Source organism: Loxodonta africana, chromosome 11 (genome assembly GCF_030014295.1).
Source record: "Loxodonta africana isolate mLoxAfr1 chromosome 11, mLoxAfr1.hap2, whole genome shotgun sequence".
Lineage (NCBI taxonomy): Eukaryota > Metazoa > Chordata > Mammalia > Proboscidea > Elephantidae > Loxodonta > Loxodonta africana.
The window spans coordinates 15,891,517-15,905,183 of record NC_087352.1 but is presented as its reverse complement, the minus strand read 5'-3'; the positions used below and the strand labels follow the sequence as shown (position 1 = coordinate 15,905,183).

Sequence of the window (13,667 nt, the reverse complement as noted above, 5' to 3'; positions counted from 1 at the left end):
ATTTTGTCATTTGAGGAGATTTTCCTATGTGTTGTAAACCCCATCGCTATGATGTTAATAAAATGGATTAGTGGAAGTTATATTGATGGAACCTATATGATTAGATAGTGGCTCAAGCCAATCTCTTTTGAGATATAAGAGAGAGAAGTGAGCAGAGAGACATGGGAACCTCATACCACCATGAAAGCAGAGCCGGGAGGGTCCTTTGGACCCGGGGTGCCTGTGCAGGAAGCTCCGAGACCATGGGAAGATTGATGACAAGGACCTTCCTCCAGAGTTGACAGAAGGGAGAAAGCTTTCCCCTGGAGCTGGTGCCCTACATTTGGACTTCTAGCCTACGGGACTGTGAGAGAATAAATTTCTCTTTGTTAAAGCCAACCACTTCTGGTATTTCTGTTATAGCAGCACTAGATGACCAAGACAGTAGTCAAGCACAGTGTTTGTACCACCCAGGGACCTCAGGCATTGAGTGATATAAAAACCAGTTGTCTTCAAGTGGGCGCTAACTCTGGGTGACCCCGTGTGTGTCAGAATAGAACTGTGCTACAGAGGGTTTTCAATGGCTAATTTTTTTTTTGGAAGTACATTGCCAGGCTTTTCTTCTGAGGCACCTCTGGGTGGACTCAAGCTTCCAACCATTCAGTTAGCAGCTGAGCACACTGACAGCACCACTCGGACTGATAAGTCATATAAATGGAATCAAAATCAAGTCATGGCAGGCGTGTGCATTTGTTAAAACTCACCAACTTGTGCACTTGAGATTTGAGGCTTTTATTGTGTGTGAATTTCACCTATCAAAAAAGAATCTAAGTTCTGATACATGCTGGGACATGGGTGAACCTTGAAAACATAGTGCTGAGTGAAATCAGCCAGACACAAAAGGACAAATATTGTCTGACTCTACTCACATGAGGTATCTAGAATAGGTAAATGCACAGAGACAGGAGATTGGTGGCTACCAGGGACTGAGGGGAGGGGGAATGGGGAGTAAATGATTAATGGGTTGTGAGGGTTAATGTCATGTGTCTACTTGGCTAGGCTATGATTCTCAGTGGTTTGGCAGACACTATGTAATTACCTCCCATTTTGTGATCTTATGTGAGCAGCCAATCAGTTGGAAGAGGTGTTTCCTTGGGGGTGTGGCCTGCATTCATGATATGAAAACAAACGTTGGGGCAAAGCTCACAGTCTTTTGATCCTGCGTTCATCTTGTCATCTTCTGACCTCCGATTCTCGGAACGTGAGAAGCCTTCGGCCTGCCACCTGAACTGCAGATTTTGGGTTTATCAGCCCCTCCAACCACCTGAGTCAGAAGCCTCCAGCCTGCTGCCTGACCCACGGGTTTGTGAGCCATTTCACTGAAATATAGCGAGCCTCAGACATGGGTACAGATTTTCCGATTGGGGTGATGAAAAAGTTTTGAAAACAGATAGTGGCGATGGTTGTACAACATTGTGGATGTGATTAATGCCTCTGGGTTGTACACTTAAAAAATGGTTAAAATGGCAAATTCTATGCTATATATATTTTACCACAGTACAAAAGAATCTAAACTATAATTAATGTTGAAGTATTTGGGGGTAACGTACTTCTTCTGCAATTTACTTGGAAAGCATTAAAAAAAAAAGAAAAGAACACAGAGAATCCCTGATGGAGCAGGAGAAAAGTGGGATGCAGAACCCAAACTCTAGTAAAAAGACCAGACTTAATGATCTGACTGAGACTGGAGGGACCCCAGCGGTCATGGCCCCCGGATTCTCTATTAGCCCCAAACTGAAACCATTCCTTAACCCAGCACTTTAGACAAAGATTAGACTGGACTAGAGTGGGTTTGGGATAGGACATAAAATGATACTGGTGAAGAATGTGCTTCTTAGCTCAAGTAGACACGTGAGACTATGTGGGCAGCTCCTGTCTGGAGTCGAGATGAGAAGGCAGAGGGGGACAGGAGCTGGTTGAACGGACATGAGATATACAGGGTGGACGGCAGTGTGCTGTCACATTGTGGGGAGAACAACTAGGGTCACATAACACTGTGTATATAAGTTTTTGTACGAAAAACCAACTTGAATTATAAACTTTCACTTAAAGCACAATTAAAAAAAACAAGATGGCAAAAAATATACCCTGAAGTCTTCTTTAAACCAAACAATAGCTCAGCTTAACCAGCAAAGAATGTCTGCCTTTAGTGTTGTGCTGTTTTGAAGAACTAGCTATATGGGATCAAATTGACAAGAGCAACTTGAAAGGTTAGATAGGAAACTTAGAGGTCAGTGAGTTTATGTTAATGCAGGAATGTCTTAGTTATCTAGTGCTGCTATAACAGAAATAGCACAAATGGGTAACTGTAGCAAACTCATTTATTTTCTCACAGTTTAGAAGGCTGTAAGTCTGAATTCGGGGCACTGGCTATAGTGGAAGGCTTTCTGTTGGCTCTGGGGGAAGGTCCTGGTCTCTTCTCAGCTTCTCTTTCTCGATTCCTTGGTGTGGTGCAGTGAACTACTTAATATGGCCCTTCTAGGCATCCGCCAACCAAAAGGTTGGCAGTTTGAATCCAGCAGCTGCTCCTTGGAAACCGTCTGGCGCAGTTCTACTCCGTCCTATAGGGTCGCTATAAGTCGGAATTGACTTGACGACAACGGGTAGGCCTAGCCTTTGTGATTCCCACACAATGACTGGCGAGACTATGCAAATAAGGTGTATGGAACCTGTGATGGTTATGTGTCACCTTGGCTGGAAAATAATTCTCAGTCATTTGGCAGTTATGTAATGAAGTAATTTAGAAGTTATGTAATGATGTAGTAATTCTCCATTTTGAAATCTGATATAATTATGCTCCATTTTGTGATGTGGTATAAATCCTAGCCTCTATGCCTATGGTTATAGTCCCATTTGGGAGTGAGTTGTCCCTTATGTTAACGAGAAAGAATTACTGTAGGATGTATCTTGAGTCAATGCCTTACTAGAGGGTATGACTCACGTCACCATCCTTACCCTTTTCATGACCAGTGGGATATACGGTTGTCCATCAACATTTTCTGCCTCTTATGTTCATTGGGAAGCTACTTTCCCACTGAGGGTGCATGCTGGCACAAGGCAGAAGCCTTTATGACTGTTTAAAACTGAAAAAAACAGGAGTGTGCCACAAATTACTGTTTCTACAGGGTATTGTGCATTGAGCTGTGTGCATTTTTGGTAGGAAAAAAATAGAAATTTTGTGGAGACATGTATGTCCCAGTGGGCTCAGAGGGGACTCTGGGGGTAGAATTAGTGGGGCAATGGATGTCCCTCTGGATTCTAAGGGTAGGCTTGTGGGAGGGGGCAAGAAAACAAAATCCATACTACCTACCAAAAATTCAACAACACTCAGTGATTCAGCATGCTTCCATTAATGAAAACACGTGGTATCTACAAAAAATTCAAAGCAGAAAACAATTGCTTCTTGAAAGGGTTAACTCAGTCACCACTCTTTCCATTCTTATTCAAGTCACACTTTTTATCTTACAAGAGACAAAAGGAGAGAGAAGTGAGCAGAGAGGGTGGGACTCACTACCACCAAGAACAGCTAGGAGTGGAGTGTGTCCTTTGGACCGAGGATCCCTGTGCTGAGAACCTGCTAGACTCAGGAGACAGAGAGCTGTAACATCAGAGATGGCTCAAGACAGTGAGAAGTGGTGGCAGAGAAACAACAGCAGCAGAACTGGGAGTCCAGCAAAGATGACACAGTGGGCTTTCTGGCCCACAGAGCGAGAAAGCAGAGTGCTTTGGGCAGGAGGCTTGCTGGCAAAGTGAGGTGTCTCTGGGCACTTGACAGAACTAGGTTCACCAACCCACGAAGTGAGAGAGCTGAGCACCTTCAAGCCGAGGCTTACGGGTGGAGTGGGGTGCCCCAGGCACTTATCGGCGAATTAAAGAGCTTTGTAACATTTGCCCAAGCAAGGCATAGGCTGGGCCGGCCCAAAAGGCCCAAGACCCCTGAGGAGTCGAAGGCCAAGAGCCGAAAGGCTGAGGGCCAGGGAGAGGCATGCCTGTGGGCGCAGACAAGAAGCTGTCCTGACTGAAGAACTGTATCCTGAGTTGTTCCTGATCCTGAATAGTAACCTGTTACTTCCCTCATAAACCCCATAATTGTGAATATTGTCTGTGAGTTCTATGTAGCCATTGTAACTAATTATGGAACCTAGCAGAAAAACAAGAGTGCCGTGGGAAAGACGGCTGGCGTCAGAATTGGTAAAGAGGTTGGAGAGAGGAGGTATGCCTGAACTCCACCTCATAGGAATCAGCCTTGAGCTGTTAATCTAGTTTCTTCTTCACCCTTGTGAGGTCAGAGGAGGTCAGACACAGCTGTGCCACCATTTTTTACACTTGGAGATCTCATGGTATCTATTTTCCCCCAACTATGCTTGTTTCCCTGTGCCTGATCAGCTTGCTTTATGTGTCAAAGGTTATTGGTTTAAGATATACCCTACACTGACCTAATGCTGCTGTAACAGAAATACCACAAGTGAGTGGCTTTAACAAAGAGAAGTTTATTCTCTCACTGTCTAGCAGGCTAGAATCCATCAGGTGCTCCTTGGAAAGCCTATGGGCAGTTCTACTCTGTCCTATAAGGTCACTATGAGTCGGAATCAACTCGATGACAACGGGTTTGGTCTTTTTTGGTTTTTAGTAGGCTAGAAGTCCAAATTCAGGGCATCAGCTCCAGGGGAAGGCTTTCTCTGTTGGCTCTAGAGGAAGGTCCCTGTCATCAGTCTTCCCCTGGAGTAGGAGCTTCTCTGAGCAGGAACGCCAGGTCCGAAAGATGCACTCTGCTCCTGGCGCTGCTTTCTTGGTGTTATGAGGTCCCTCCTCTCTGCTCACTTCCCTTTCCTTTTATCACTTGTAAAATAAAAGGTGGTGTAAGCCACAGGCCAAGGAAACTCAGTTTACATTGAATCAGGAATGTGACCTTAGTAAGGGTGTTACGATCCCACCCTCATCCTCTAATCTTGCCTTATTAACCACAGGCAGAGATTAGGATGTACAACACATAGGGAAATTACAATCACAAAATGGAGGATAACCACACAATACTGGGAATCATGGCCTAAACAAGTCGACACATATTTTTGGGGGACACAATTCAATCTGTGACAAATGGCATGAAGGCGGCATTTGACCTCCTCTAACATCACACATCACAAGGGGTAAGGAGAGTCAAGATCAACAGCCCAAGACTGACTTCTATGAGGCGGCATTCAGACACACCTCTTCTCTCCACCATCTTTACCAATTCTGACACCAGCTGTCCCTCCCATGGCATTCTCTACTTCTCTGTTGGGTTCTATAATTCATTGCAATGGCCACACAGAACTCACAAACAATACCAATGATTATGGGGTTTACTAAGGAAGTAACAGGTTACAATTCAGGCTCAGGAACACTCAAGAGACAATTCTTCCATCAGGACAGCATTTTCTCAGCCTTGCTGGCAGGCATGCCTCTCTCTGGCCCCTCAGCCTCTGCTCTGCTCAGGGAAGTGTTACAAAGCTCTTTTAGCACCACAGATAAGGACCCAGAGGCACCCCACTTCACCAGCAAGCCTCCTGCCTGAAGGCACTTAGCTCTAGTTCTGTGGGTTCCTGTTGTCTCTCCTGCTGGCTGTCCTGTTGGCTTCTCCTGCGACTCTCTCCTGCTGTTCTTTCGCTGCCACCACTTCTTGCGGTCTTCAATGTTACAGCTCTCTCTCTCCTGGGGGTCTCCTGGTTCCAGGAGCTTCTCAGCACAGGGATCTCAGGTCCAAAGAATGTGCTCTGCTCTTGACCCTTTTTCCTTGGTGGTGGTAAGATCTTCATTCCCACTGGAGTGGCTCATTTCAAGCTCAGCAGGATGGCAAAACTGACCAATCCCCTTGGTGGGCCACAATCACCCTATTTGCACAGTTCCACCCAAGTGATTGCGTGGGAGTTATAAGACCAAGACCATGGCAAGAAAGGCTACACCAAAGCAATCCATCACACTGCAGGCCACCCCCTGGCTTTTCTAGCCATAGTCCTTTCATACTTGGAGGATAACTTCCCCCTCCCAATCATTTTACCAGTCCAAATCAGTCATTAACAATTAGTTCTTCAGTGGGGCAAAAGAGTCCTAAGGTTGATATTACTCAGGTACCAGCCATTCAAGTCTGCTGCAGGTGTCCATCTCATCTGGTCAGGTTCTTTTAAAAGTCATCTCGGCTTCATCCTGTCTGGTGTCTGATAAAAATTAACCGAGAAAGATTATTCCCTTCCTCTGAGCCTCACGAGGTATCAGCATAGAAAACCTTTAAGTTACTTTAGGGTTGGCCACCGTACTAGAGTTCAGCAGTGCCTCCCCCTTAGTCCACTCTTTCACAGTTACAGCTTCTAGAGTTATGGTCTTTACAATCACAATTAACCCTGTTAACAATCAACACTCACAACCGAATCATGTAATCTTGCTGGCATCTCCAACCACCCTCTCTCTTCCCCAGACCCATCAGGAAAAGTGGAATCTAGTTAGTGGGGATCCTCCCTTGTCCCCCTCATTTAATGTAAGCACACTCACAAAAGTGTGTAAGCCAGTCACTTTACGCCTTCATCGCCCCCTTTTTAAGTATCCAATGTTTAAATTGCCCGCCCCTATCAAACTAGTACAACGAAGAAACAAACATGTTCCTTGGTCTTGAAGAATCCTCTGTTCCGATTGGAACTTTGAGCATCTCCATCCATAAGCAAAGTCTAGTTTAGAGCAAGTAATCAAATTGCACCACTTTACACCAGCTCGAGGTGTCAGACATCTTTCTCTTCATTCGGTTGGTTCTGGTCAGCTCATCCCTAGCCCCATGGGCTAGTTCAATAGGTACCAGCTGTAAGCTCAGGAGTCTACACAACTCCCTGGACCTCAGCCCAGCCAGCCCTTTCTCTCTTTCTCATCCCTGGCCTCCATGAGCTAGGTCAACAGGTGCCAATGGAGTATGTTCAAACCCAGCCCATCTCTTCATTGTTATACCTCCCTCACATTCACTCACCGAGTCGACCCAGATGGTCACCAAAAGCGAGCATACCAGGCTGTCTACTTGCCGGCTCTCTTTAACTCCAGTCCTGGAAGGGGATTCTTCTGATAGGCAATGACTTTTCCGGCCTGATGCACCCAAAGACAAACTGCTTGCTGAAAATTCAAAAAGCAAAACAGTCATTCTTTTTTCTGCAGGTCTTTCGTTCAAATGCAAATCTCCTGTTCTCTCAGCAGCTCTGGGTGGGTCCACGCGTCTTTTCAAATGCAAATTTCCTGACTCTGAGGGGTTAGGGTGGGGCTCAGGTAGTACACCAAAACCAAACCCAGTGCCCTCAAGTCGATTCCGACTCATAGCGACCCTACAGGACAGAGTAGAACTGCCCCACAGAGTTTCCAAGGAGCGCCTGGTAGATTTGAACTGTTGACCCTTTGGTTAGCAGCTGTAGCACTTAACCGCTACGCCACCAGGGTCTCCGGTAGTATACCACTACATTGAAATGAACAGCCTCTGTTTCTTTTAGTATATCCAATCAAGTATTGGCTGGATGCAGAGTTACATACTCTCTGTAATCTATAATACCCAACATTCATTTCTATCATATATTTATGTCTGTTTTACAACATTAGGTAGGAGAAGTAGGGCCCTGGTGGCACAGTGGTTAAGCATTGGCTGCTAACCAAAAGTTCAGCAGTTTGAATCCACCAGCTACTCCTTGGAAACCCTGTGGGGCAGTCCTAATCTGTCCTATAGGGTCACTATGAGTCAGAATTGATTCAACAGCAACAGGTTTTTTGTTTTTTTTTAGGTAGGAGAAACATTCAGTATCCATAGTACATTCAGATAAACACAACTCTTTAAAAACATTACAATTTCATCTTCTCCATCCATTGACTATCTTCCCATGCATATGTATATGGCCCCAGGCCTCTGGCTGGGTGGAACGAGTAGACCCGGGCCCCCTATCAATCATATTATTTAATTAACCTGGCTTTTGCCTCAGGCCACTCCAGAAAAGGCTTTTCTCTACTCAGTTTAAGCATAACATCTCTTACTTTTCTTTCAGCCATTACAGGTAACAACAACCAAAGTAACCATCTAAGAATCAAAAGTTTCACTTTCCATGCGCCTTCCTTCTCTTACAAATTCCCATGCTTATGAACCCGAATCATTGCAACAAATTCCATTTCCAACACTGTCATGGATTGAATTATGTCCCCCCAAAAATATATGTCAACTTGGTTAGGCCATGCTTCCCAGTATTGTGTGGTTATCCTCCATTTTGTGATTGTAATTTTATGTTAAGGGTATTAGGGTGGGATTGTAACACCACCCTTACTCAGGTCACCTCCCTGATCCAGTGTAAAGGGAGTTTCCCTGGGGTGTGGCCTGTACCACCTTTTATCTCTCAAGAGATAAAAGGAAAGGGAAGCAAGCAGAGAGTTGGGGACCTTATATCACCAAGAAAGCAGCACCGGGAGCAGAGTGCGTTCTTTGGACCCGGGGTCCCTGTGCCTGAGAAACTCCTCAACCATGAGAAGACTGAGGACAAGGACCTTCCTTCAGAGTTGACAGAGACAGAGAGAGAGCCTTCCCCTGGAGCTGACGCCTTGAATTTGGACTTTTAGCCTACTTTACTGTGAGGAAATAAATCTCTCTTTGTTAAAGCCATGCACTTGTGGTATTTCTGTATGGCAGCACTAGATAACTCAGACAGACACCAACTGTAAAAATGGCAGGGTGGAGGCATCTGACCTCCTCTAACTTCACAAGAAGGAGAATCAAGAACAACAGTCCAAGGCTGATTCCTATGAGGCAGAGGTCAGACATACCTCCACCCTCCAACCCTTTTACCAATTCTGATACCAACTGTCCCTTCCACAGCACTCTCTACTTCTCTGCAGGGTTTGATAATTCATTGCAATGGCCACACAGAATGCACAGACAATACTCACGATTATGGGGCTCATTAGGGAAGTAACAGGTACAATTCAGGTTCAGGAATACTCGGGATACAGTTCTTTGATCAGAACAGCCTCTTCTCAACCATGCCACAGGGAGGTCTCTCTCTGCCCTCGGCCCCTTGGCCTGTCATCTGCCCTTCTCAGGCAAGTGTCATAAAGCTCTTTTAGCTCTGCCAATAAGTGCCCAGAAGCACCCCACTCTGCCAGTAAGCCTCAGCTCAAAGGCACTCAGCCCTAACCCTGTAGTATTTCAAACGTAGTTCCACCAAGTGCCTGGAGGCTCCCTACTTTGCTGGCAAACCTGCCTGAAGGCGCTCAGCTTTCCTGCTCTGTGGGCCAAGAAGCCCATTGCGCCATCTCCTGCTGGTTTCCTGGTTCTGTTGCTGCTATTTCTCTGCCACTGCTTTTCTCTGTCTCTGGTGTTACAGCTCTTACTCTCTGTCCTAGTTTTGCTGCTTCTGCTGTCTCTCTCTGTGTTCCCTGTTACACCTCCTCTCTCTCTCTGTATCCCTTTAAGCCTAGCAGGATGACAAAACTGACCAATGCCCTCGTTAGAGTTCTGTACACCTTATTTGCATGATCCCACCCCCACAAGGGAGCAGTGCACCTTATTTACATGATTAGCAAGCAATCCAATCCCCTAGGTGGACATTAAGCATCTCATGTGGATAGTCCAACCCAGTCATTTGGTGGGAGTTACAAAGGCTGTGGCTAGAAGGGCCATGTTAAGTAATTCACTGCACTATACACCTGTTTGTTTTTATTTTTTATTTTTAACATGGCTAGCATAAATGGAAGGAGCCCTGGTGGCACAGTGGTTAAGCACTCAGCTGCTAACAAAAGGGTTGGTGGTTCAAATCCCTAGTTACTACACAGTAGAGAGACCTGGTGATTTGCTCCCCTAAAGACTACAGCCTTGAGGGCAGTTCTACTCTGTCCCACAGGATTGCTATGAGTCAAAATTGACTTGATGATGACTTTTTTTAAATAAACGGAAAATTATCTATTTTGCATTTTTATTGTATAAGGCCATCCTAATTCAACCAGGTCAGCCCATGCAGCCCTGTGGAGGCTACAGGTCCATCTTCACAGAGAATCTGACACAAGAAGGCTGGGTTGGCCTCCCCAACCTACCCTCGCCACTCCCCCCGTCCAATTTACACCTCAGAATGCCTGTGCTTTAGGCTCAGTCTTAAAAATTAAACTGTGGATGATTCATGGGCTCTACGGGGTGAGGTAAGGAGCCCTGGTGGCACAATGGCTAAGTGCTCAGCTGCTAACTGAAAGGTCAGTGGTTCAAACCCAACAGCCACTCCATGGGACAAAGATGTGGCAGTCTGATTCTGTGAAGATTATAGCCTTGTAAACCCTATGGGACACCTCTACTCTATCTTATAGGATTGCTGAGCTGGAATCGACTTGATGGCAATCGGCCTATGGGGTGGAGTAAGGGTGTTTAAAGGGAAGCTGAGTTGCCCCACCTACCCACAACTGGACCTAGAACCCCCAGACCAAGAACCCTGAGTTAACTATCCGGCCCTACATGAATTTGGTGGGAAGAGTGAAGGGCTGGGGTTGGAAGGGGAGGTGGAAGGTTCAGGTGGGGAACCAATCAATGGCCTTGAAGTACATTCTGACTCCTGGTGACCTCGCGTGTGTCAGAGTAGAACTGCATTTCATAGGGTTTTTTGTGGCGGATTTTTCAGAAATAGATCACCAGGCCTTTCTTCTGAGGTCTTCTGGGTGGACTGCAACCTTCAACCTTTCTGTTAGCAGCCGAGCGTGTTAATTTTTGCACCACCTAAGGACTCAGGCAGCGAAGAATGTGGATTTCCCCCTTACTTAGGAACAAATTTCTTTTGTTCTTGGGTCCCCCGAAATCTCTCTTTCACACCCCTAAATAGAGGAATGGTTTGAACCCTACTACTAATATATTTATTTTAATGGCGAGATCCTTGCCTGTTGCTTTTGGGTCACTTCAGACTCATAGCGACCACAAAGGCCAGAGTAGAACTGCACCATAGGGTTTCTAAGGCTGTAATCTTTACAGAAGCAGACTGCCACATTTTCTCCTTCAGAGAGGCTGGTGGGTTCCAATAAATTAGCAGGCAAACGCTTAATGACTGCGCCATCAGGGCTCCTTGGTGTTATCCTTGTGGTGGGGGGGACAATGGTGCTTCAGTGGTAGAATTCTCACCTTCCATTTGGGAGTTCTGGATTCGATTCCCGGCCAGTGAACCTCATGCACAGCCAATACTCGTCTGTCAGTGCAGACTTGCGCATATTGATGCATAGAACTTCCAGACTACTATAGGGTGGCTATGAGTCAGAATCTACACGACAGGCAAGGAGTTTGGTTTTTGGTTCCAGACTAATGAAAATCCTATGGGTCACAAGGGTCTGATCCACAACCAATCGTGGGGATAGCGCAGGACCTAGCAGCATTTGGTTCTGTTGTGCCTGAGGTCTCCATGAGTCAGATGGCAACTAACAACAACTATAATCCTTAGGGAGAAAGTGTTTCCTCCCTATACCTTCAATGGACTTCTTCAGTTTTGGACCAGTTAATGTCATTTTCCACAAAAAGGACTTATTCAACTCCAGATGAAGCTACTCTTATGTTTCTTAGAGGCAGACATGCCCCCTCCTATTGTTAGGGATGTACGCTCTCAATCACCAAAACAGCTGAGTGAAGAAGAGCCCGGCCTCCCTGGAATCCAGAATGGACTTTCCCATGCCCCTTTCCTGGAAACGCAAATGGACGGATCCATTGAACCTGGGCGGGGGAGGGGGGACTCTTCTCGCTGTTGCCTCCCCATCCCCGCAAGATTCGGAGTAGAAGTTCCCAGGATCCAGGACACTCCTCCAAAGCTCATTCCAGGAATACTACTTGGCTTCGGAAATCAGAAGAGGATGGTGGGATGGAGTTTTCTTCCTCGATGTGACCGAAATGGATTCCTCCAGATCCCTTTTCCCTAAATTTCACAATAGCTTGGGGCTTTGAAGATCCGGAAGCTTTGCCTTCCCCAAAGCCAGTCAACCAGAGACTGTCTGGAGCGCCGAGAGGAAGCCAGTGTTGAGCTCGTCAATACCAGATCCTTTTTGCGTTTAGGAGCTCCAATTTTGGTGGAGATAACCACAAGTTTGATTTGATATCTGCTACAATGGAGGTTGCCTGAGGCTTTATGGTTGCAAAAACAATAAACAATCCATATTGAATAGTAGCTAAAAGCCAACAGAGTTTAAATTTCTGACTGCCGAGCTGTGCGCCCTAGGGCAAGTCACTCAACCTCTCTGGTTTTAAATTTTAACCCTTGCTTAACGGGACTAGATTTGGATTACCGTTTCTCCCCCGTGAGAGTCTACGTCTCTTGACAGGCCCAAGAACTGACAGCTTGTCCGCTGTAGAAAAGAAGAGGGGAAAGGGAAGGAAGGCTTCCTGGAAGAGGGTTTAAGAGCTCAGGGTAAGAGGGCGATCAGAGAGACGCTTGCGCAGTAAATACCTCGCCTCCTCTTCCCCCTCCCAACCCCTTCTCTGCAGCAGGGAATTGCAGGCGTCGCTCCACCTATCCCAGCCCCGCTGAGATGGCCCCCACTTCTACTTCCTTTTCTACCAATCATCGTCCTCTATCCGCTCCCACAACCGCCCAATGGAGGGCGAAAGTAGGACACGTTCAGCAAATCCGCTACGCTTGCGGGGGCGGTCTATCTTTCCATTGGGTCCAGTTAACGCAAGTTCCGCCCCCTCAGTCCCGCTCCCCAGCTTTCCTGCATGTCCTTCCCTCCCTTTTTGGAGAGGGGCCGGATCCAATCCGAATCCGACCGGGCAGCGCGGAGGGGGCGGTTCTGTAGTGCGTATTCGAACCCCGCCCGTCTCTCGGGCAACGTCCCCTCCTTCTCTCCGAACGGAAATAGCGGGGGCCTGGACCAATGGTAACGGCGTGCCTTTGCCTAACTACCAATGAGCGATGCAATGGGGGTGGGCCCAAGTTTGAAGGGCAGTAACCTGAGCCAATGCGTGTCTGAGAGCTCAGGGCGGTGGAACCGAGGGGCGGGACCAGGGGGCGGTGCCGCGGCCTGCCAGCCCGCCTGCTTGCCCGCCAGCCCGGCCCGGCTCGGCTCCTTGGCGCTGTCTGGGGTCCTTTCCGCCCGGTCCCCGCCTGCCAGCTTGCCAGCCCCCGCTGCGTTGTGCCCTGTCCGGCCGGGCCTGGGGCCGACACCACCGCCATCATGCCGGCCGTGTCCAAGGGCGATGGGATGCGGGGGCTCGCGGTGTTCATCTCCGATATCCGGAACTGTGAGCGTGCGGCCGGGGGACACTGGCGAGGGGCGGGGAGAGTGGAATTGAGGGGCTCGGGGGTCATAGAGCGGCCTAGGAGGGTAGAAAGGCCCCGGGGGGAACTTCAGGGTGGGGGCAGTGGAGGGGCTTGGGATGTCATAGAGTCCTTCTTGAGGTGACATGGAGTGGCTAGAGGGGTCCCGGAGGGTTGCCAAAGGGAGCCAGCTAGTTAGGTCCCAGGAATGGGGACATAAACGTGTCCCTTGGGAATGATAGAAAGGTTAAGGGGTCGAACAAGCAATGGGGTTAGAGAGATCCCTGTTGTAGACAGAAAGGGAAGGAGTTGCGGAGTGGGGCACCCTATGGAGTGACAGAGTGGGAGGAGGCCAGAGGGGACCTGGAGGACGAGACA

General features: G+C 47.5%; 1 protein-coding gene and 1 long non-coding RNA gene across 2 annotated transcripts in view; one reads left to right on the top strand and one right to left on the bottom strand.

Moving 5' to 3' along the window:
- Positions 1–199: 199 nt before the first annotated feature.
- Positions 200–12,787, bottom strand: LOC111749545 (uncharacterized). Its single transcript, XR_002784662.2, has 3 exons — positions 11,174–12,787; positions 7,028–7,167; positions 200–6,233 (listed from the first exon to the last, which is right to left on the bottom strand). It is a non-coding gene; the product is annotated as an uncharacterized LOC111749545 (long non-coding RNA).
- A 293-nt stretch (positions 12,788–13,080) lies between these two features.
- The window catches only part of AP2A1 (adaptor related protein complex 2 subunit alpha 1), a 38,409-nt gene continuing 37,822 nt past the window's right edge, over positions 13,081–13,667 (top strand). Inside the window, exon 1 of the mRNA XM_064293950.1 lies at positions 13,081–13,273. Within this exon, the coding sequence (XP_064150020.1) occupies positions 13,207–13,273 (67 nt within the window). The 5' untranslated portion in view covers positions 13,081–13,206. The remainder of the gene's footprint in view (positions 13,274–13,667) is intronic.